The 25,628-nt window shown below is 38.4% G+C and overlaps 1 protein-coding gene across 1 annotated transcript in view; it reads left to right on the top strand.

Moving 5' to 3' along the window:
• The window catches only part of LOC135480310 (protein mesh-like), a 99,961-nt gene extending 75,009 nt beyond the window's left edge, over window positions 1–24,952 (top strand). Inside the window, exons 11-18 of the mRNA XM_064760120.1 lie at window positions 2,282–2,443; window positions 3,763–3,903; window positions 5,257–5,382; window positions 9,318–9,572; window positions 15,258–15,431; window positions 16,137–16,281; window positions 18,417–18,476; window positions 18,979–24,952. Coding sequence (XP_064616190.1) covers window positions 2,282–2,443; window positions 3,763–3,903; window positions 5,257–5,382; window positions 9,318–9,572; window positions 15,258–15,431; window positions 16,137–16,281; window positions 18,417–18,476; window positions 18,979–19,063 — 1,148 coding nt within the window. The 3' untranslated portion in view covers window positions 19,064–24,952. The remainder of the gene's footprint in view (window positions 1–2,281; window positions 2,444–3,762; window positions 3,904–5,256; window positions 5,383–9,317; window positions 9,573–15,257; window positions 15,432–16,136; window positions 16,282–18,416; window positions 18,477–18,978) is intronic.
• Window positions 24,953–25,628: the final 676 nt, after the last annotated feature.

The following is a 25,628-nucleotide window of genomic DNA, read 5'->3' as shown; positions in this document are numbered from 1 at the left end:
TATTTATTTATTTGATTTCTGTTTTACACCGCACTCAAGAATATTTCAATTATACGACATTAGCCAGCATTATTGTGGGAGGAAACCGGGCAGAACGCTGGGGAAACCCACGATCTTCCGCAGGTTGCTGGCAGATCTCCCCACGTACGGTTGGAGAGGAAGCCAGCATGAGCTGGACTTGAACTCATAGCAGCCGCATTGGTGAGAGGCTCCTGGGTCATTATGCTCATTACCAACTGAGCCACGGAGGCCCCTGTAAGTATCACCGGTAGGTATAGGCCAAAGATATACATGTAGACATTAAATGTCACCAGTGGGTGTAAGCCAAAGACACAGGCAGTAAGTAAGCCAAAGACACAGGCAGTAAGTAAGCCAAAGACTTAGACAGTAAGTGTCACATATAGGTGTAGGCCAAAGATGTACATGTAGACAGTAAATGTCACCAAGAGGTAAGCCAAAGACACAGGCAGTAAGTAAGCCAAAGACACAGGCAGTAAGTGTCACATATAGGTGTAGGCCAAAGATGTACATGTAGACAGTAAGTGTCACCAATAGGTGTAAGCCAAAGACACAGGCAGTAAGTGTGACATATAGGTGTAAGCCAAAGATGTACATGTAGACAGTAAATGTCACCAATAGGTGTAAGCCAAAGACACAAGCAGTAAGTGTCACATATAGGTGTAGGCCAAAGATGTACATGTAGACAGTAAGTGTCACCAATAGGTGTAAGCCAAAGACAGAGACAGTAAGTGTCACATATAGGTGTAAGCCACAGATGTACATGTAGACAGTAAATGTCACCAATTGGTGTAAGCCAAAGACATAGACAGTAAGTATGACATATAGGTGTAAGCCAAAGATGTACATGTAGACAGTAAATGTCACCAAGAGGTAAGCCAAAGACACAGGCAGTAAGTAAGCCAAAGACACAGGCAGTAAGTGTCACATATAGGTGTAGGCCAAAGATGTACATGTAGACAGTAAGTGTCACCAATAGGTGTAAGCCAAAGATATAGACAGTAAGTGTGACATATAGGTGTAAGCCAAAGATGTACATGTAGACAGTAAATATCACCAAGAGGTAAGCCAAAGACACAGGCAGTAAGTAAGCCAAAGACACAGGCTGTAAGTGTCACATGTAGGTGTAGGCCAAAGATGTACATGTAGACGGTAAGTGTCACCAATAGGTGTAAGCCAAAGACATAGACAGTAAGTGTCACAAATAGGTGTAGGCCAAAGATATACATGTAGACAGTAAGTGTCACCAATAGGTGTAAGCCAAAGACATAGACAGTAAGTGTCATGTATAGGTGTAGGCCAAAGATGTACATGTAGACATTAAATGTCACCAGTGGGTGTAAGCCAAAGACAGTAAGTAAGCCAAAGACAGAGACAGTAAGTGTCACATATAGGTGTAAGCCACAGATGTACATGTAGACAGTAAGTGTCACCAATAGGTGTAAGCCAAAGACGTAGACAGTAAGTGTCACATATAGGTGTAGGCCAAAGATGTACATGTAGACAGTAAGTGTCACCAAGAGGTAAGCCAAAGACACAGGCAGTAAGTAAGCCAAAGACATAGACAGTAAGTGTCACATATAGGTGTAGGCCAAAGATGTACATGTAGACATTAAATGACACGAAGAGGTAAGCCAAAGAGACAGGCAGTAAGTAAGCCAAAGACACAGACAATAAGTGTCACATATAGGTGTAGGCCAAAGATGTACATGTAGACAGTAAGTGTCACCAATTGGTGTAAGCCAAAGACATAGACAGTAAGTGTGACATATAGGTGTAGGCCAAAAATGTACATGCAGACAGTAAGCGTCACCAATAGGTGTTGGCCAAAGATATACATATAGACAGTAAGTGCCACCAATAGGTGTAAGCCGAAGACACAGGCAGTAAGTGTCACCAGTAGGTGTCAGACTAAAATAGTAAGTGTCGCCAGTAGGTGTAAGTCAATGTCATTTTGACAGTGTCACCAATAGGTGTAAGCCAGAGACACAGGTAGTAAGTAAGCCCAACACAGACACAGTATTAAAGTAAGTCTAAGACACAGGCAGTAACGTACTAGTAAGACAGAATCTCTCTTTTTCTTTTTTCTCTCTTTGTTTTTTTGGGGTTCTACAAAGCCTATTTTTTTTTGTTCAACCCAGAAAAAAGTAATTAACTATATTTACAAACTGCTTGAAAGAGAAGTCTGTTTGAGAGGTCTACATGTACTTCATCATTTCCTTTATGCTCTCTTTAAGAGCTTGTGTCTGCTTTGTTTTTGCAGATAATAAACAAAACGCCAGTATTATAGATGCCGTAGTGATGGGTGGAGAGGGCAAAAAACAAATCCAAGTACAACGTATATCTCAGGGCAACCAGCACGTGGGTGTGTTGGTGGAGGGTGTGAAGCTTGACTTGGGCTCCGCTCAGGATCTGCATATCAGTGGTAAATAGCAAAACGCCTCAGGCAAAACTGTACTGACTTACAGTGTTAATTGTATTTGTTTGAAAAAACAAAACTCAATTTCATTGGCAAGCTATGTAATGTGTTTTATTTTACTTAAGATATGGTGACCTGAATCTATCATATATTTCGGGGTCGTTAGTATCCTAGCGGAACACTTCTTGAAATCATTCGGATTATTCTTAGTTAACTCATAAAATTGCAAAATCTCCAAAACTGGTAAAGGCAGAAAAAACAAACTTTTGGGCCTTACTCAGGAACGTATGAAGCAACTTTTGACATTTTGTGCTGTTTAACCAGTCTCATGATTTAGTGGCCATTTGGAATTTTATGTATAAGCCAAAAAAATCTTCTTCTCCAAAACGGCAAAACCTATGAAGGTAAACTTTTCATTTGCAGTTTTTGGGTGGATCACCCAACCCAGATTGTAAGAAGCTTTTAGTTTGGTATGCAAATAAGGCCAAAACTAACCAATGACCTTGGCTCAAAAGTACTTCAAATTTTTAAAACTGCTTAAGATCATGAAACACTCCCTGGTGCCCCCTGACATCACAATTTCAAATCTGCAAGAATATTTTTTGTACTTTGTGTTACTTTAATGTTACCACCAAAAAGCCAACAAAAATCTGCATGAAACGATTGACTGCCGTTTATCATGGGAATGGGCATCAGCTCTGCAACAGTGTATTCTTTCTGTCGTTTGTCCTCAGCTATCAGCAGAAGATGAAAGCCGCTTAATTTCTATACTGGTCTTCAGTACTTGGCCAATTGGCTCAAAACAGCTGTGCAACAATGTATTCTTTCTGTCTTTTGCTATCGGCTGAAGATCAAAGCTGCCTATTCTCTATGCTAGTCTTCAGTCGCTGGCCAATTGTAAATGATGCCTGGCGGTGCAGGGCTCAAATACAGTACTTTCTACTCCATTTTTTTTCTTCATGTTTTTTGGCCATTATCGTGAACTTTATAGACTTCAGGCTACCAGAAGTTATAAAAGTCTGGTAGCATGGACTTTGGCGATGCTGTTGGATAACAGCTTTAATATTATATAGGTACTGAGTTAAATGATTTAATATTATATAGGTATTGAGTTAAATGATTTAATGTTATATAGGTAATGAGTTAAATGATTTAATATTATATAGGTATTGAGTTAAATGATTTAATGTTATATAGGTAATGAGTTAAATGATTTAATATTATATAGGTATTGAGTTAAATGATTTATCTATAAACTGCCATCATTTCTTGTCACCATGGAAACTACTCATTCAAATATCTGTTGGTATTGATGTATATTGTAGGCCTTAGCTTATCTGTCAGGAGACAGGGTACAGAAGTGTCATCAGTTCTTGTTGTGTTCGACAAAGAAGGGCTGTCAGTGGAGATAGAGCCTACGCCCTATCTACTTAATGTCCTTCTTATTGTGGGCTCCAAACTGAAAGGTAATGTGTTAGTCTCAGAAAGGATTTAAAGGAAAAGACAACACCAGACTAAATGTATATATGCATCAATGCATATATACAAAGAAGTTTAAGAAGTAAACTTTTATATTTTTGTGGTGTAATATAACCTAGATATCGCAGTTCAAAGTAAGAAAAAGTTCAGCCACTGAGCCAAGGTCAAAAGCACCTCCATGTTATCTATTTGGATCAGTCAGGCAGCAGTTGTTTCAATAACCCAAGAATATAGCTGGTTCTGCTTGCATCACCTGAACCCGTGGTTTGCCTTTAAACCATATGTGCATGATATACAAGTAAAACAGCATCATTGTTTCCAGTTGTTATAACATGAAACATCACATGGGGCTGTAGGAATGCCATATTAAAACTTAAATGATTGAGATGCAAAGGATGTCAGAAAAATATGGCTGTGGCTGTGTAGGTCTGTTTCCATCCCACTTCCGGAATCTGGTTATTTCGTGTATTGCCTTCGTTAGTGTTCTATGGTGAACAGATTCAGGTATTTAATCTGTGGTAACGTGTTCTAGTTTGTTGTGTTGAAGATAAGAGACGCAACATAATTGTTTCCAGCGTAAATTTTTACGCTGCAAAAAATGTCCAGGAAGACTCATAAGATCTAGAAGAAAAAAAATTGGAAAAAATAAGAATGAAGTGGCAGTTGATGAGGGCATTTGTTATTATCCCACACTTTTGTGAAAAGCGCGTGATATTTATTTAGCAATTTTTGCAATAACTTTTCCAAATGTTGTGCAGTTCTGATAAAATTTGATATGCAAATTCACCTTTGTAGAGATTCAAATCAATGTGAAAATCATCCAAATCCATGCAGAAGTTTTGGACAATGAATGAGTCCAGCAATTCACATTGGTCATTGTTTTCCATTCAATAACTCGTGCAAATATTGTCAAATTTTGCAAAATTTTGTGTGTACATTCATTTTGTGGAACCTCAATTCAAGTTTGACCCAAGCACAGTCTGTGTGTAAGTTTGCATATTTTATGACTCCTTGTCTCATTCCAAATACTGCTTTGAATGTTGTCCGATTTTGATAAAATTTTGTGTGCTGGTTTATCTGATGTAGTTGCACTGATCCGTTCAGAAGTACTGCATATTTAGCCTGACACATAAATTGTTTGATTGGTTTGGGTTTATTCCTCTCCGATCATACATGGGAAGGTCTGCCAGCATCGTGGGGATGATCTTAGGTATCCCCCGGGCTCTGCTCCTTGTTCTCCTAACAAAATGTTGGCTTCTGTCATATTAGTGAAATATTCTTGAGTAGGGCATAAAACTAAATCAAGTGAATAAGTGAATAAATATGTTTGTGTGTTTCAGGGAAATTAGAAGGGTTGCTTGGAAACTTCAATGGCAAGGCTGATGATGACTTCAAGACGAGTAATGGAACTGTGCTGGGTTCTGAACTCTCAGATCAAGACATTCACGAGAAATTTGGGCCGTCTTGTAAGTTTCTGAAGGTTTTAATTTGCTTTTATTCTGAACTTTGTTTTAAACCTCAGCTGTTCATACTTCTTGCTCTTGCTGATAAATATTTTTATCTGCTTCTTTATCTACTAAGTCCTCTGTGTTCAGTTTTGGCTCAGTTTTGGTTCAATTTTGGCTCAGTTTTGGTTCAATTTTGGCTCAGCATTTCACTGGTGATGGCATCCTTATTGGTAATTAATGCCAAATTAACATTTTCTGGTCCAATATGATGTTTGCGATATTGGTGGATGGAGGCAACCAGACACACTTCATGACACAACAAAGTAGAATGCGCATCAATTCACACTGAATATGGTCGTGGACACACCAGATTTGGGATAAAGTTGACTTTGATGCACATTGATTGTATGTGGTTTCAGAAATTTGATTTAAATCTGTTTCCTTGGGTGATACGGTGTGTCAGTAGAGATATGGTAAACTCATTTCTGTCATTAAGAAGGAATTCCCACCAGAAAGTGCTTTCATAATTGTGTTGTACTGAATCCCATGTGCCCTTGTCATTCTTCATCAATGTGATTTGAAAAGGTGGTGTGTCAGCAGTTTAAATAAATGTGTAACGATTCAACGATTCAGAGGTGAGTCAACGATTCAGTGATGAGTCAACAATTCAGTGGTGAGTCAACGACATTAATTGCAAAGCTGAACCTTTGATGAGTGGATTTAAGTGTGCAACGTCAGTGGTTAGGTGCAACGTCAATGGTTAGGTGCAACGTCCATGGTTAGGTGCAACATCAATGGTTAGGTGCAACATTAATGGTTAGGTGCAACCTCAATGGTTAGGTGCAACGTAAATGGTTAGGTACAACGTCAGTGGTTATGTGCAACCTCAATGGTTAGGTGCAACCTCAATGGTTAGGTGCAACCTCAATGGTTAGGTGCAAATCGACTGTGACTAGATCCATGTAATAGTCAGATTTGCAAGCGAGGGTATTGGTTGTAGTGGGCAATTTTGCTTGTCTTATTAATGCTGCTGCTCTATTAATTGTGCTAATTTATTTTTATTTAGTTATTTATTTGATTTGTGTTTTACGCCGTACTCAAGAATATTTCACTTATACAATGCCAGCCAGCATTATGGTGGGAGGAAACCAGGCAAAGCCCGGGGAAAGCTCACAACCATATGCAGGTTGCTAACAGACCTTCCCACTTATGGCCGGAGAGGAAGCCAGCATGATCTGGACTTGAACTCACAGCAACCGCATTGGTGAGAGGCTCCTGGGTCATTACGCTGTGCTAGCGCGCTAACCAATTGAGCCACGGAGGCCCCCCTGCAGCTGTTTTAATGCTGCAGCTTTATTCATGCCATCAGGGTCACAAATTCCTTGTGGGGACCCATCAGTTTTCTTCATCCCACAGACATTTATGGGGGCCATGGAGGATCTGAAATTAAACTACTTATTAATTTTTTGTCCACTTGATCGATTGATGACTGATTAATGCCACACTCAAGAATTTGTATCCCCGTGGGATATATAGATATGGGGAAATATAGGATGTCTGTCTGTCCATCACTCGAGAATTTGTATCCCCGTGGGATATATAGATATGGGGAAATATAGGATATCTGTCTGTCCATCACTCAAGAATTTGTATCCCCGTGGGATATATAGATATGGGGAAATATAAGATGTCTGTCTGTCCATCACTCGAGAATTTGTATCCCCGTGGGATATATAGATATGGGGAAATATAGGATGTCTGTCTGTCCATCACTCGAGAATTTGTATCCCCGTGGGATATATAGATATGGGGAAATATAGGATGTCTGTCTGTCCATCACTCAAGAATTTGTATCCCCGTGGGATATATAGATATGGGGAAATATAGGATGTCTGTCTGTCCATCACTCAAGAATTTGTATCCCCGTGGGATATATAGATATGGGGAAATATAGGATGTCTGTCTGTCCATCACTCAAGAATTTGTATCCCCGTGGGATATATAGATATGGGGAAATATAAGATGTCTGTCTGTCCATCACTCGAGAATTTTTATCCCCGTGGGATATATAGATATGGGGAAATATAGGATGTCTGTCTGTCCATCACTCGAGAATTTGTATCCCCGTGGGATATATAGATATGGGGAAATATAGGATGTCTGTCTGTCCATCACTCGAGAATTTGTATCCCCGTGGGATATATAGATATGGGGAAATATAGGATGTCTGTCTGTCCATCACTCGAGAATTTGTATCCCCGTGGGATATATAGATATGGGGAAATATAGGATGTCTGTCTGTCCATCACTCGAGAATTTGTATCCCCGTGGGATATATAGATATGGGGAAATATAGGATGTCTGTCTGTCCATCACTCGAGAATTTGTATCCCCGTGGGATATATAGATATGGGGAAATATAGGATGTCTGTCTGTCCATCACTCGAGAATTTGTATCCCCGTGGGATATATAGATATGGGGAAATATAGGATGTCTGTCTGTCCATCACTCAAGAATTTGTATCCCCGTGGGATATATAGATATGGGGAAATATAGGATGTCTGTCTGTCCATCACTCAAGAATTTGTATCCCCGTGGGATATATAGATATGGGGAAATATAGGATGTCTGTCTGTCCATCACTCAAGAATTTGTATCCCTGTGGGATATATAGATATGGGGAAATATAGGATGCCTGCCTGTCCATCACTCGAGAATTTGTATCCCCGTGGGATATATAGATATGGGGAAATATAGGATGTCTGTCTGTCCATCACTCAAAGATTTGTATCCCCGTGGGATATATAGATATGGGGAAATATAGGATGTCTGTCTGTCCATCACTCGAGAATTTGTATCCCCGTGGGATATATAGATATGGGGAAATATAGGATGTCTGTCTGTCCATCACTCGAGAATTTGTATCCCCGTGGGATATATAGATATGGGGAAATATAGGATGTCTGTCTGTCCATCACTCAAGAATTTGTATCCCCGTGGGATATATAGATATGGGGAAATATAGGATGTCTGTCTGTCCATCACTCAAGAATTTGTATCCCCGTGGGATATATAGATATGGGGAAATATAGGATGTCTGTCTGTCCATCACTCAAGAATTTGTATCCCTGTGGGATATATAGATATGGGGAAATATAGGATGTCTGTCTGTCCATCGCTCAAGAATTTGTATCCCCGTGGGATATATAAATATGGGGAAATATAAGATGTCTGTCTGTCCATCACTCAAGAATTTGTATCCCTGTGGGATATATAGATATGGGGAAATATAAGATGTCTGTCTGTCCATCACTCAAGAATTTGTATCCCTGTGGGATATATAGATATGGGGAAATATAGGATGCCTGCCTGTCCATCACTCGAGAATTTGTATCCCCGTGGGATATATAGATATGGGGAAATATAGGATGCCTACCGGTCCATCACTCGAGAATTTGTATCCCCGTGGGATATATAGATATGGGGAAATATAAGATGTCTGTCTGTCCATCGCTCAAGAATTTGTATCCCTGTGGGATATATAGATATGGGGAAATATAGGATGCCTACCGGTCCATCACTCGAGAATTTGTATCCCCGTGGGATATATAGATATGGGGAAATATAAGATGTCTGTCTGTCCATCGCTCAAGAATTTGTATCCCTGTGGGATATATAGATATGGGGAAATATAGGATGTCTGTCTGTCCATCACTCGTCTGTTGGTAGGCTTCTCTGTAATGATTCATTGTGAATGCAAGTTTTAATGAGATTTTCGTTTTGCTGATTGGCTTTGTTTTTACCAAAAGACTTTGCCATTATGCTTTACAAATATTCAGCGCAGGACATTAATCAGACTGAGCTTAAGAAGATACTGGATGAAGGGAAACAGGTTTCACTTTAATTTTCTGCTTCGTAAGTTATTTTATTTTATGTTTGAATTTGTTTTCAGGGGCAATAACTCAGGAAGAATCACTGTTCACATACCCAGAAGGAATGGGCACAGCCAACTTTACTGACCTCTCCTTTAAACCTTATTATCTTGATGATCTTAAGGGACAATTCAGCGAAGATATAATTAAATTCTGTGGTTTGGAAAGCCCAGAGTGTCTTTTTGACTACCAGACTACCCGAAATGAAGAAATCGCCTCCCAAACCAAAAAATTTGTGAAGTTTTTCGAAAATATCGTCAACGAGACCCAGCCAGGTATGACATTAAGTGTATTTTACCGCCTTTGTTGTATAATGTATCAGTCATATGTGCACACAGTGTGTATCCACATTTTTTTCTCGAACTAATGCATTCATAAAGGATAACAAAACAGATGAGTTTTTTGTTTTTCATTTACATTTTCTTCAAACTGTTAAAATGTTCTTACACTATCAGCAGTTTGCAATTGGTGTCAAAATTTAATGACAGTTACATCTGACAAAGGAATTCAGAATAACCTTATGAATTATGGTTGTCTTTTATGGCAGTTGTATCAAGCAGGACAGATACCAGGGATGTCTAATAAATTACAACTAAACATCACTAAATGTTTTTGTTCCTAGTTCTCCCCAAACCATGGTGCTAGGGGAAAATTACAACTAAACATCACTAAATGTTTTTGTTCCTAGTTCTCCCCAAACCATGGTGCTAGGGGAAAATTACAACTAAACATCACTAAATGTTTTTGTTCCTAGTTCTCCCCAAACCATGGTGCTAGGGGAAAATTACAACTAAACATCACTAAATGTTTTTGTTCCTAGTTCTCCTCAAACCATGGTGCTAGGGGAAAATTACAACTAAACATCACTAAATGTTTTTGTTCCTAATTCTCCCCAAACCATGGTGCTAGGGGAAAATTACAACTAAACATCACTAAATGTTTTTGTTCCTAGTTCTCCCCAAACCATGGTGCTAGGGGAAAATTACAACTAAACATCACTAAATGTTTTTGTTCCTAATTCTCCTCAAACCATGGTGCTAGGGGAAAATTACAACTAGACATCACTAAATGTTTTTGTTCCTAGTTCTCCCCAAACCATGGTGCTAGGGGAAAATTACAACTAAACATCACTAAATGTTTTTGTTCCTAGTTCTCCCCAAACCATGGTGCTAGGGGAAAATTACAACTAAACATCACTAAATGTTTTTGTTCCTAATTCTCCTCAAACCATGGTGCTAGGGGAAAATTACAACTAGACATCACTAAATGTTTTTGTTCCTAGTTCTCCCCAAACCATGGTGCTAGGGGAAAATTACAACTAAACATCACTAAATGTTTTTGTTCCTAGTTCTCCTCAAACCATGGTGCTAGGGGGAAAATTACAACTAAACATCACTAAATGTTTTTGTTCCTAATTCTCCTCAAACCATGGTGCTAGGGGAAAATTACAGCTAAACATCACTAAATGTTTTTGTTCCTAATTCTCCTCAAACCATGATGCTAGGGGAAAATTACAACTAAACATCACTAAATGTTTTTTGTTCCTAATTCTCCTCAAACCATGGCGCTAGGCGAAAATGACAACTAAACATCACTAAATGTTTTTGTTCCTAGTTCTCCCCAAACCATGGCGCTAGGGGAAAATTACAACTAAACATCACTAAATGTTTTTGTTCCTAATTCTCCTCAAACCATGGCGCTAGGCGAAAATGACAACTAAACATCACTAAATGTTTTTGTTCCTAGTTCTCCCCAAACCATGGCGCTAGGGGAAAATTACAACTAAACATCACTAAATGTTTTTGTTCCTAATTCTCCTCAAACCATGGCGCTAGGGGAAAATTACAATCAAACCATGGCGCTAGGGGAAAATTACAACTAAACATCACTAAATGTTTTTGTTCCTAGTTCTCCTCAGACCATGGCGCTAGGGGAAAATTACAACTAAACATCACTAAATGTTTTTGTTCCTAGTTCTCCCCAAACCATGGCGCTAGGGGAAAATTACAACTAAACATCACTAAATGTTTTTGTTCCTAGTTCTCCTCAAACCATGATACTAGGGGAAAATTACAACTAAACATCACTAAATGTTTTTGTTCCTAATTCTCCTCAAACCATGGTGCTAGGGGAAAATTACAACTAAACATCACTAAATGTTTTTGTTCCTAATTGTCCTCAGACCATGGCGCTAGGGGAAAACTACAACTAAACATCACTAAATGTTTTTATTCCTAATTCTCCCCAAACCATGGCGCTAGGGGAAAACTACAACTAAACATCACTAAATGTTTTTGTTCCTAATTCTCCTCAAACCATGGCGCTAGGGGAAAACTACAACTAAACATCACTAAATGTTTTTGTTCCTAGTTCTCCTCAAACCATGGTGCTAGGGGAAAATTACAACTAAACATCACTAAATGTTTTTGTTCCTAATTCTCCCCAAACCATGGCGCTAGGGGAAAAGTACAGCTAAACATCACTAAATGTTTTTGTTCCTAATTCTCCTCAAATCATGGCGGTAGGGGAAAATTACAACTAAACATCACTAAATGTTTTTGTTCCTAGTTCTCCTCAAACCATGGCGCTAGGGGAAAACTACAACTAAACATCACTAAATGTTTTTGTTCCTAATTCTCCTCAGACCATGGCGCTAGGGGAAAATTACAACTAAACATCACTAAATGTTTTTGTTCCTAATTCTCCTCAGATCATGGCGCTAGGGGAAAATTACAACTAAACATCACTAAATGTTTTTGTTCCTAATTCTCCTCAGACCATGGCGCTAGGGGAAAACTACAACTAAACATTACTAGATGTTTTTGTTCCTAGTTCTCCTCAAACCATGGTGCTAGGGGAAAATTACAACTAAACATCACTAAATGTTTTTGTTCCTAATTCTCCCCAAACCATGGTGCTAGGGGAAAATTACAACTAAACATCACTAAATGTTTTTGTTCCTAATTCTCCTCAGATCATGGCGCTAGGGGAAAATTACAACTAAACATCACTAAATGTTTTTGTTCCTAATTCTCCTCAAACCATGGTGCTAGGGGAAAATTACAACTAAACATCACTAAATGTTTTTGTTCCTAATTCTCCCCAAACCATGGCGCTAGGGGAAAATTACAACTAAACATCACTAAATGTTTTTGTTCCTAATTCTCAGACCATGGCGCTAGGGGAAAACTACAACTAAACATCACTAAATGTTTTTGTTCCTAGTTCTCCCCAAACCATGGTGCTAGGGGAAAACTACAACTAAACATCACTAAATGTGTTTGTTCCTAATTCTCCTCAAACCATGGCGCTAGGGGAAAATTACAACTAGACATCACTAAATGTTTTTGTTCCTAATTCTCCTCAAACCATGGTGCTAGGGGAAAACTACAACTAAACATCACTAAATGTTTTTGTTCCTAATTCTCCTCAAACCATGGCGCTAGGGGAAAATTTCAATCAAACCATGGCGCTAGGGGAAAATTACAACTAAACATCACTAAATGTATTTGTTCCTAATTCTCCTCAAACCATGGTGCTAGGGGGAAAACTACAACTAAACATCACTAAATGTTTTTGTTCCTAATTCTCCTCAAACCATGGCGCTAGGGGAAAATTACAACTAAACATCACTAAATGTTTTTGTTCCTAATTCTCCTCAAACCATGGCGCTAGGGGAAAATTACAACTAAACATCACTAAATGTTTTTGTTCCTAATTCTCCTCAAACCATGGTGCTAGGGGAAAACTACAACTAAACATCACTAAATGTTTTTGTTCCTAATTCTCCTCAAACCATGGCGCTAAGGGGAAAATTACAACTAAACATCACTAAATGTTTTTGTTCCTAATTCTCCTCAGACCATGGCGCTAGAGGAAAATTACAGCTAAACATCACTAAATGTTTTTGTTCTTAATTCTCTTCAAACCATGGTGCTAGGGGAAAATTACAACTAAACATCACTAAATGTTTTTGTTCCTAGTTCTCCTCAAACCATGGTGCTAGGGGAAAATTACAACTAAACATCACTAAATGTTTTTGTTCCTAATTCTCCTGAAAACCATGGCGCTAGGGGAAAACTACAACTAAACATCACTAAATGTTTTTGTTCCTAATTCTCCTCAAAGCATGGTGCTAGGGGAAAATTACAACTAAACATCACTAAATGTTTTTGTTCCTAGTTCTCCTCAAAGCATGGTGCTAGGTGAAAATTACACTCAAACCATGGTGCTAGGGGAAAATTACAACTAAACATCACTAAATGTTTTTGTTCCTAGTTCTCCTCAGACCATGGCGCTAGGGGAAAATTACAACTAAACATCACTAAATGTTTTTGTTCCTAATTCTCAAACCATGGCGCTAGGGGAAAATTACAACTAAACATCACTAAATGTTTTTGTTCCTAGTTCTCCTCAAAGCATGGTGCTCGGGGAAAATTACACTCAAACCATGGTGCTAGTGGAGAATTACAACTAAACATCACTAAATGTTTTTGTTCCTAGTTCTCCTCAGACCATGGCGCTAGGGGAAAATTACAACTAAACATCACTAAATGTTTTTGTTCCTAATTCTCCTCAAACCATGGCGCTAGGGGAAAATTACAGCTAAACATCACTAAATGTTTTTGTTTTTAATTCTCCTCAGACCATGGCGCTAGGGGAAAATTACAGCTAAACATCACTAAATGTTTTTGTTCCTAGTTCTCCCCAAACCATGGTGCTAGGGGAAAATTACAACTAAATATCACTAAATGTTTTTGTTTCTAATTCTCCCCAAACCATGGTGCTAGGGGAAAATTACAACTAAACATCACTAAATGTTTTTGTTTTTAATTCTCTTCAAACTATGGCACTAGGGGAAAATTACAACTAAACATCACTAAATGTTTTTGTTCCTAGTTCTCCTCAAACCATGGTGCTAGGGGAAAATTACAGCTAAACATCACTAAATGTTTTTGTTCCTAATTCTCCTCAGACCATGGTGCTAGGGGAAAATTACAACTAAACATCACTAAATGTTTTTGTTCCTAGTTCTCCCCAAACCATGGTGCTAGGGGAAAATTACAACTAAACATCACTAAATGTTTTTGTTCCTAGTTCTCCTCAAACCATGGTGCTAGGGGAAAATTACAACTAAACATCACTAAATGTTTTTGTTCCTAATTCTCCTGAAAACCATGGCGCTAGGGGAAAACTACAACTAAACATCACTAAATGTTTTTGTTCCTAGTTCTCCTCAAACCATGGTGCTAGGGGAAAATTACAACTAAACATCACTAAATGTTTTTGTTCCTAGTTCTCCTCAAACCATGGTGCTAGGGGAAAATTACAACTAAACATCACTAAATGTTTTTGTTCCTAATTCTCCCCAAACCATGGCGCTAGGAGAAAATTACAACTAAACATCACTAAATGTTTTTGTTCCTACTTCTCCTCAAACCATGATGCTAGGGGAAAATTACAGCTAAACATCACTAAATGTTTTTGTTCCTAGTTCTCTTCAAACCATGGCGCTAAGGGAATGTGTAATTTGCTGCTATTTAAGAATTTATATAAATAGTTAGAAAAAAGTTCCTGCTGAGGTAAATTGACAGGAGGACTCTATTTCACCAGTTGTGTGCGACTATTTGCCAACTACCACTGCCGTGGGTTTACTGTCTATGCTGAAAGTTTATTATATCTTACAGTATCATGTTTTTTGCTATAGTTTATATTTTTACAATCAAAGTCATATAGTCCAGCCAGCAATTCATTTTTGCAATTGGCCTGACTCAAATGTTCACATTTTTGTAGAATTGCAAGATAAGAAGCATGTTACATATTATATGTGTATTGAACTGAAGTTGGAAATGTTAACATTTTTGATTGGAAGAACAATGAGTGCCTGAGCTTTGTTTTTATTGTGACTGATGTTGAATAGAAAATATAATCCCATAATTGTGACCTGTTTTTGCTACTAGTGACACGGTGTGACTTTCCCCCAGACATGGAGAATGCCACGAAAAACTTCACAGGTTTGAAGGAGAATGATGTGGTAGAGTACACCTGTTTAAATGACACCGGCGAGCCTCACGTTCTCACCTGTTTGGCCAATGGCTCTTGGAGCAGTGATGAAGTTGTTTGTCGGAGAAAAGGTCAGTTAAATGCCTGGCTACACCTTGACCAGGTGTGAATATTTCAATTAATGTCAGGGTTAATTACCTTGGAGACTTTTTTAAAAGAAACATGTTTTTATTTGAAACTTCGTTAATAATAATGATAATAATACCTTATTTTCTGAAGGAGATCAGTTAATTAGTTACAAAACCATTCAAACAAAAAATTATTTAATAAGCCTTTGCAGTATATGTAAAATATAAATGAACCTGATACAGGATGACTGACATTATCAGAGTTTAAATATACCTGTTTGGGGAGAGTTGATCTAAAATGGTCTGTTTCTTTCTGTTTCTTCCTTGCGACCTTCTCAGATGTTGCTTTGTTTTGTGTTTCAAATGGGAGCAAAACATGTAGTCCAGGAAGAATAATTATTATTTAATATGATACATATTTCATGATAAGGTTAAAATGGGTTGAAAATTTGAGCAGTTTGATGTTTAAAATAGATGTTTGTACCATATGAATAGCACCTTATGAAGGAAATTTGCACTAATATTTGAAAATGAGTAAGTAACGCAGTTGTGAAACCGGTATATAATATGAGTGGTGTACTATACTGATAGGGTAAATCATGCTATACTTTTAGCGTGACTTTGATGAAGTAACATGTTTGTCAATTTACAGTAGTAAGTTATAAGATATAAGACTTGAAAACAATTGGACTTATATTCACTTTTCAGTCCAAGAGACAACAGAAGAAGGGCTGTCGGAAATGATCATAGCTGTGGTAAGCGCAGCAGGAGCTGTTGTTCTCATCAGCATCATCACTGTCGTTTGCGTGATTCTGTGTAGACGAAAACCTAAGAGACGTCGGGAGCAACCAGAGTAAGTTTATCTTGGTGCTGGAACTTGGGTCTGGTAGGCGAACAAAGTTTTGGTTTCAGATGTGGTACATTTTACCAGAAGGTGGAATTCTGTTTCGAGTAAAATGTAGCATGGGGTTGGGATGTTGATATAAGAAGTAACTTTTTTTTTTTTTTTTAGCTCAGAAGGAGAGGATGATATTAGGAGTGAAATATCCAAGTTAGAAATGGGTTGATGATGCCCGAAGCTTTAGGATGATATAAGGGGTGGAATGTGGCTGGCAGAATTGGAATGTGGTAATCAGAAATAGAATGTTGGTGTTGATGGGAAGATAGTATCAGAAGTGTGATTTTCTTCACTGAAGTGGGATGTGTGTATCAGTCTTGGAATTATAGTCTTGGTGAAATTTCGTTGGCAGAAATATTTATTTATTTATTTATTTCATTGGTGTTTTACGCCGTACTCAAGAATATTTCACTTACACGACGGCATCCAGCATTATAGTGGGAGGAAACCGGGCATGGCCCGAGGGAAACCCACAACCACCTGCAGATTGCTGGCAGACTTTCCCACTTTCGACCAGGGAGGAAGCCAGCATGAGCTGGACTTGAACTCACAGCGACTGCCTTGGTGAGAGGCTCCTGGGTCATTACGCTGCAAAAACGTGCTAACCAACTGAGCCACAGAGTCCCCTGGCAGAAATAGGATATGTAGTATATGGATATGGTAGTATCAGGAGTGGTATGGCAGTGGTAGTATCAGGAGTGGTATGGTAGTATCAGGAGTGGTATGGCAGTATCAGGAGTGGTATGGCAGTGGTAGTATCAGGAGTGGTATTGCAGTGGTAGTAGGAATGGTATTGCAGTGGTAGTATCAGGAGTGGTATTGCAGTGGTAGTATCAGGAGTGGTATGGTAGTATCAGGAGTGGTATTGCAGTGGTAGTATCAAGAGTGGTATGGCAGTATCAGGAGTGGTATGGTAGTATCAGGAGTGGTATTGCAGTGGTAGTGTCAAGAGTGGTATGGCAGTATCAGAAGTGGTATGGTAGTATCAAGAGTGGTATGGTAGTACCAGGAGTGGTATGGTAGTATCAGGAGTGGTATGGCAGTATCAGGAGTGGTATGGCAGTGGTAGTATCAGGAGTGGTATTGCAGTGGTAGTAGGAATGGTATTGCAGTGGTAGTATCAGGAGTGGTATGGCAGTGGTAGTATCAGGAGTGGTATGGTAGTATCAGGAGTGGTATGGTAGTATCAGGAGTGGTATTGCAGTGGTAGTATCAAGAGTGGTATGGCAGTATCAGGAGTGGTATGGCAGTGGTAGTATCAAGAGTGGTATGGCAGTATCAGGAGTGGTATGGCAGTATCAAGAGTGGTATGGCAGTATCAGGAGTGGTATGGCAGTGGTAGTATCAGGAGTGGTATGGTAGTGGTAGTATCAGGAGTGGTATGGTAGTATCAGGAGTGGTATGGCAGTATCACAGGTGGAATATGTGTGTGTGAGAAATGTTTTAATGTTGTGGGGAAGATGGTAACAGGAGTGGAATGTAGATGGAAAAAATGAGGTGTCAGAAGTGGCATATTTAGTATCAGGAGTCAAGTAGGAAGATATAGGTGTCACAAATTGTAAGTTGATGGCCAAAGTGGCATGGTAGTATCAGGAGTTGTATGCTAGCATTAGAAGTGGTATGGTAGTATAGGAGTGGTATGTTTGTATCTCAAGTGGAATATATGCTTGTAAGAAATAAAATGTTGGGGGATGATGGTGTCAGGTGTCAGGAGTGGAATTGAGGTGGCAGATATGGGATGTCAGAAGTGGTTTGACGGTGTCAGAAGTGGCATGTTTAGCGTTAGGAGTTGGGTTTTGGTGTTAGAAGGAGGTGTTACAAGTTGGATGTTGATGTCAGAAGTGGGATGATAGTATGAGGGTGGAACATTTCCAGGCAGAAATGAGATGTTAGAAGTGGCATGGTAGACTCAAGAATGGAATATGTGGCAGAAGCCTTGATTTGTTTAGTAGGCCATACATATGTGTTAAAGTCATGGATTGTTGATATACTGTGAACAAATTGAAGTGAACATAAGTTCATAAGGATAACACTCCGGCAGGAATTGTAAACTGTAGTGTGATGTTCATGTTCATCTTTTCTTATTTTAGGCCAATGGATCTAACTGAAATTCCCCCATTTAACATGTTCAACAAAGCCTTCCTCCAACAGTGAGTAATTTGAACTAATCCTTAGTTAACAAGCATTTTGTAACAACCACTGGAGAAAGTCCAGTTTTACTAGTCTGACATGCTCAGCCTAATGAGTTGTGTTGAACACCACCGTAAATGCGGGCAGTGTTAACGGGATGTGTACACCAATCGTTGAGAACATTGCATATCCCATATGTCTATGCCAAAAAAAAAGAAAAAATAGTTTAAATGTAACGTCTTCATTGAAGGATTATGCCTGTAATTGTCTTAGTGACAAATTGTTGAGTATGGCATGGAGGCATTTACATAATAAACCCAAACTGAGGTAAATTGACAAAAGGCCGCATTTCACCGGTTACATGTGGCCATATGCCATCTATTACACTGTCGTCACTGCTCTGTTTTTACTCTGTATGATGTACGTCTTCTGTTATGGTAAGCAACAGTCAGGAAATGAAATAAGTCTTATTCTTCACAGTTGCACAGTACATGTGTTTTTTCTATTTCTCTTCTTTTTCAGGCTGCAGAAAATTACAGAAGATGGTTCTTTCAAAATCCCAAGGCCATTCTTAGAGGATCCAAAACTTTACGAAGAATATTTCTAGTCTTAACTGTACATTAACACATTTGTGTTGTTGATGTTGTTGTTGTTGTGCTGGTCACACGGTCAGGTGGATCTCAGGCAAGTCCCTTTGGATACCTCATTGTCCTGGATGTGCCACATGTTGGTATGAGGCAGCCCACTTGCCACAGTTTGGCACAAGGCGGCCCACTTACCACATTTTGGCACAGGGCGGCCCACTTACCACATTTTGGCACAAGGCAGCCCACTTGCCATATTTTGGCACAGGGTAGCCCACTTACCACATTTCAACATGAGGTGACCCACTTGCCATATTTTGGATCATCAACGCTACCTGTTGGCAGAGTGATTGATGAGCTCCCTCAAGCTGGCTCTCGAGGGGCAGTAGTCATAGTGCTACCAGTCATGACATAATCATTGCCAAAAAACAAGGAAGCAAGCAGACACGAACCAGAATGATGTCAGCTAAGGGAGGCAACCCTCATGTTCCTGGGTGCAGCTACGGATGCTCCACCAGTGCACCCTGAAGAGCTGTTGTAATTTGTACAACCAAGTGATGTGAGAGGTGTACTGCGCTACATTTCAGTTTCGTGTGACACATCATTTCACTGGATCACATGAAAAAATAAAGTTGTTAAGTCTCAGAATTGTGGAGATGATTGGCTGCAGCATTCCAGCTCAGCCCTGGTGAGAAGAAAAAAACCTTTACAAGACATTTACACAAAATCACCCGTGACAGACCTCTGATCAGGGTGATACTGTCGCGTGAGATCAATGCTGTTGTAAGATGTGAAGTGTTGAGAGACTTTGGCGAGGTGCTAAAAGCATTAAAATGCAGAGTGTGATTTCTTTAACTCTAAAATCATGAAGATTCTTTCTAAAATGCAAGTTAACGATGGACCTGAAGAGCTGTTTGAAGGTTGACAGAGAAATCCCAGGAATCCAGTGTCCTCTCCAAGGATTCGTCATTTCAGTCTACAGCTCTTCATTGCTGTTCTCATTTGTAGTACTATGGCTGGCTCAATCCAAGTGGTTCCTTCAGAAACAATGTGTGACTTGAAATTTCCCAGCCAGTAAGGCAGGGTATGTTGGTCACAGAAGGACATTTAGTATAAAATGCCAAGCTGTGAATGACACACATTATCTGAAATAAGATGGGATTAGGAGCGAAATTGTGGTCTTTTGTTAACACTGAACATTGCCATGAAATGTTTTTCTGGGATAATGAATGTTAATAATAATGAAGAGCTGGCCGGTCTAGTCAAACCACACGGTATCGGTAGTGGAAAAATGGATGTTGTCTTTCACAAAGAATCTGTATGATAAAACCAGGTTTGCTCTATATATCACAAATTGTTTTTTTTTTTTGGTGCAGATCATTTTGTTTGTGTTGTTAGGACAGGTTTCCGAACTGTCAAGAGACAGTAATGTAATAAGGACATGTCATGACGCTTTGCTGTGGAGACCATCACCATTATAGTCAGTGTAATGTTAAAATATACATTCATGGCATAATAAGCTTTTCCTGGCGTTCAGAATTTTTTCTTTAGCTTAAACTATGTGCAATTTTGCTACAGTCTTTAGCATACCATTTACTTTCCATGCAATTTTCCCCATTTTTTAAAAATTTTCAAATTATATGACCTTTTTTTCAAAAAAAAAAATTATTATTCATCTATATAATTAATAATTTAAAATGTTTTCAAATCATATTATGACTGTAAAATATTTTAACTTGAAAATAACACATACAACAATCTGTTGGGTCTTATGTTAATTTAGGCATTCAAGTCTTACAGTTTTAATTGATTGTGTGTAAGGGTAGACCTGCTGTTCACTTTTTTTTACTGTCTGTTATATGAAAGTTAGCTCGCATGGCATTGTTTTGGAGTGCTAGTCATTTATTTTATGAAATATTCGTGTTTTTCTGTGTTCTACATGTAATTGCCATCTTTGTGGGCGTCTGAAAAATCTTCTTGAAAAAGAACCCAAGTAGCATACTGTTACATTTATACACATTTGCATTCCTGTAAAAATTGTGCTTCACTACAGACGGAAGATTTTGTGTCAGAATTTGTGTCTAAAGAAAGTTGAAATTTGGGTGTCAGAAGTGTGATGTTGGTAACGTGGTGTGACTTAAGTGCCATAAGAAGAATTTCGGTTTCTGGTGTCAGAAGTGGGATTTTAGTGTCGGTAATTGAATTCTTACTTAAGGAATAATGAGATGTTAAAAGTCAAAATTGGGATTGTTGTGTCAAAAGTTGAGAAGGTGTATGTGGTTTTTAGGGAGTTGAAATCCTAGCAGGCACTGTAGTGACTCTAATTCCCCTTCCTTTTCGCACGAACTGAGCAGCTTTCAGTGCAGTTTATGCACGCTTATGATTTGATTTTGGATTGGTCAATTTCAGGGCTTCACAAAAAGTACAACTTTATCAGTCCACACAGAACAATGCCTTCAGAATATGCTTGCATAAACACCTGGCAAACATGCGAAAAAGTTGAAGAATTACAGTAAGTGAAAAACTGATAACTGTATCACCACTTCTTATGTTCCATTTCATGAAACATCACAAGAATTAATTTCCTTGTATTAAACAGAAATCAGGAAAGCTCAGAGTGACTGATTATTACAGTTTTATGAATGTGGATCCTGATCTCTATAAATCATGGTAACCATGGTAATCTAAGCGACCGCCATTAAAGCTAAAGTCGCATTCTCACATGGAGTCATTTGTTGATTATCAGACATTTTCCAATCCCTAGATTACATATGGCTGACATGGAACAAATATCTTAGAATATGATTTTTTATGTAAGATTCCTCAATGTAAGACTTGACGATCTATTTTTTTTTTTTGTTAACTCGGCGAACATTTGATTGTCTTTTCAAGTAGTTCTCAGGTTTTTTTTGATGTAGCTGATGCAGAAAATAGTGGTGGATTGGTCATACTGTTACTTATGTAAGTTGTTAAAGTTTGACACTTATTTGAAATACTTACAATCCACGTAAGGCTGTGAATAAACAAAAAGTGCTTCTTGTATGAAACCATAGAGATCATGATATTTTCGTTTTATCAATTGTACTGTTCATGCAAATGTGGATTGATGTGCTTTTTTGTTTTTGGTGGGATCACGAGTGTTCCATTTTATTACCTGTTCATGTTTGAAAGTAGAATTAAAGTGCTTATCGATGTTTGTAATTCATGTAATGTTGACGTGATATATCGATGTAATTTAAAGGTGAGAGTTGTGTGGCTGGTTGTCAGGACTTCATACGAATGAGGATTTCACAAACGAAGGAGGATTTCATAGAGGATGAGGATTTGGTATTTGTATTTGTGTGTGGAAATGAGGGATTGTGAGGAGCCAAACAGCTAATATATTTCACGGGGCTCGGTGTCTCAAAAATTCCCAAGTAATTTTGCTTCACCATACTTACGCAATTTAGGTTTTGGTGCCATGTTTGACTTGTTCTTATGTGAAACACTCCATGTTGGAGTTAGGCAATTTATTGAACACGGAAGAAGAGATGCAAAAATCAAATCGAGATTCAAAAATTTTGACAGACCTGAATTTTTATGCATCAAGAATATAGGTGTTAATTTGCATAATGTGTTAATAAGAGTTTCTACAATTTTTAAAATCAAATAAAGTAGAAAAGTGAAATATTCTGACATTAAGAAAAAAAAGGTAATTATTTAAAGAAGTTTTCAAGACCATAAGCACTGAAATGAGAAAAAAATGGCTTGTTTTGGCCCAAAATTTTTACAAGGTTTTGGCCCAAAATTCCTACAAGGCTTGAATGAATTTATATAGACATTCTTAGATGTCGCCCTTTTGAGTTTGTGTAAAAAAAAAAAAAAAAAGCTGATTTAGACTTAAAAGAGCTCGTGAAAAGCCCCCTATGGTTGTATGTGTTCACTTGTGTGAATTTTTGTTGAGCATATTTGATTAGTAGTGGCTCTGTTCATAACAGTGTACAAATGTATGTGAGTGAGCATTATTTGGGATGCCATGTAATTTGTGGGCTCCAGGTTCATAATAATGCATGTTCATCATGTTCAATGCTAATGTATAATGCGAGTGATACAAGGTCACAATAATGCATATCTGCATTATACTTGGCCACTTTATATATAATGTGTGCGTTTTACAGGTTGAGAGTAATGCACATGTGCGTTATGTTAGGAGTCTTTACAATGTGTGTGACATAGGTTTCAAATAATGCAATAGGTTTATGTTTTAACACAGCTTTGTTATCTACTGAGGGAAGGCCGACATCCATGTACATAAGATGTATCTTTTTTTTTTTTTCCAAAGCACAATCCATAACATTGGTCTGTGTTACAATGTAACCTAATCATATGAAGCAATGCACATCTGTATAGTCACATTAATACTGTAGGTATATGACAGTGTGCCTATAGGACAGTATGTCTGCATAATGGAGCACTGTACTACAGACGTGTTTTTGTTTCGTCTTCGTAATGTAAATTTCAAACTGCTGACAGACATTGTTTGGTTTTATGAAGCGTTAACCTATGCTCAGGCAGTCCCCTGCGTAGTTACCCTAGCTGATCTGCTGTTGCCATGGCATCCATCATTCATACTTAACAAGCCTCCAGCACTAAAGACTTCCAAAGTTCACTTCCAGTTCCATATGGCACAGCTTCAGATTCAGCTGCTGGGCTGTTTGTTTCATATACTTCAGCAGTTGAAGACTCAGAAACTTTGTGCCACAATTTCATTATAACCTACTTGACTTTGATGATATCTAGTTTACTTAAAAAAATCTTAGCAGTGTGGGCCTACAAACTACACAACAGCTGATTCGACCTATTTCAATATCTCATTCCATCCAGCCTTAATAAAGATGCTGAGTTTATGTAAACCAAACTATGTTTTAACATTGGGTAAGGTGCCACAGAAAGGTGTGCAAAGTCATTTCACACATTAGGTAGCACATATGAAAAGTGTGCCAAAATATTTCATAGATTAACAGATATGTATAGAAAAGTGTGCTACAACAATTTCTCACGTGATATGTTGTATTGAAAAGTGTGCCAATATATTTCGTAGACATTAAAGCATTTCACAGATGCATATGGAAAATGTTTAGACACTTCGCACATCAGTATGAAAAAGAGTCCTAAGGTATTTCCTCACATTCAATATGGTTCATAGAAAAGATGTTGATTCATTTCACTCATTAGCTGAGATTGATCACAGATGTTACACTTTAAAAGTGTGCCATCGTGCATTATACACATTAAAGAGGATGTCCTAGAAAAGTGTGCTAACCCATTTCACTAGTAACAGAGGATACTATACAAAAGTGTGCTTTCACATTTTAGAGAGGATGTCACATAAAAGTGTGCTTGCACATAAAAAGAATGCCATAGACAAGTGTGCTAATGCATTTCACATTAAAAAGATGCCACACACAAGTGTGCTAACATGTCACATTAAAATGCCGACAAGATTGCTCACACATTTCACCACACAAAGATTCCATGGAAAAGTGTGCTAACACATTTCACATTTTAGAGAGGATGCGTGTTTCAGCTTCAGCTGGGGTTCTATTAATGGGACTAACTCGTTCTCCGGTGCATGCGTGTCGTTTTTGTCATGTCCTCCAACTGTACAAAGTGTACAATGTGTCGTACTGTAATATTTATACAGATAAATTGTTTTATATTTTAGCTGTGTGAATATATATATTTTGTGAAATATGTCAAAAGCCGAAACTAGTCGACACTTGGCTTGGCACAGATGAAGTTGTTTCCCATTGTAAATGATAACGGAAGATAATAAACACCAAAACCCTCATCATGACTCTTTGTTCTTGTGTGTGTGTAAATATGGAGAAACCCTGGTGACATCACAGTTCACCTGGTTATTGAAATCCTGGGGAATACTAGAATTTTGTTGAAAGGTTTCTAGGCCTTGATAGAGAGACCTTGGTAAATCCTTTTTTTAATGAAAATTTATTTAGTTATTTGATTGGTGTTTTACGTTGTACTCAAGAATATTTCACTTATACAACGCCAGTCAGCATTATGGTGGGGGGAAACCCACGACCATCCGCAGGTTGCTGCCAAACCTTCCCACGTACGGGCGGAGAGGAAGGCAGCATGAGCTGGACTTGAACTCACAGTGACCGCATTGGTGAAAGACTCCTGGGTCATTATGCTAGTGCGCTAACCAACTGAGCCACGGAGGCCCCTTTAATGAAAATACCAATATACATATTGCATTATGCTTTATTTATTTGTTTATTTTATTGTGTCAGAAACACAAGCTATTGTTTCATTCCTAACCTTGTGATTCTCACGCTATTTCTGTTCTCGGGGTTGTGGGGCTGGGGGGTGGGGGGCGTCATGGTGGAAGCTAATAACCTGTCATTAAAATACAGCAACGGCTTGCTACATGTATATGTGTGTAAAAATCTCATCACCCTGTGGGAAATTTTGTCCATTATTTGCCCAAGGCTGGTGGTTTTGTCTGAGGACAAATGGGTGCCCTTGACATAAATTATTGGCCATCAGTAGACTATTTCATTTGAACACCTATCTGATTAAAAAAAA

Source organism: Liolophura sinensis, chromosome 13, assembly GCF_032854445.1.
Source record: "Liolophura sinensis isolate JHLJ2023 chromosome 13, CUHK_Ljap_v2, whole genome shotgun sequence".
Taxonomy (NCBI): domain Eukaryota; kingdom Metazoa; phylum Mollusca; class Polyplacophora; order Chitonida; family Chitonidae; genus Liolophura; species Liolophura sinensis.
Note: the sequence above shows the minus strand (reverse complement) of the source record. Positions and strands in the feature narration are given on the sequence as shown.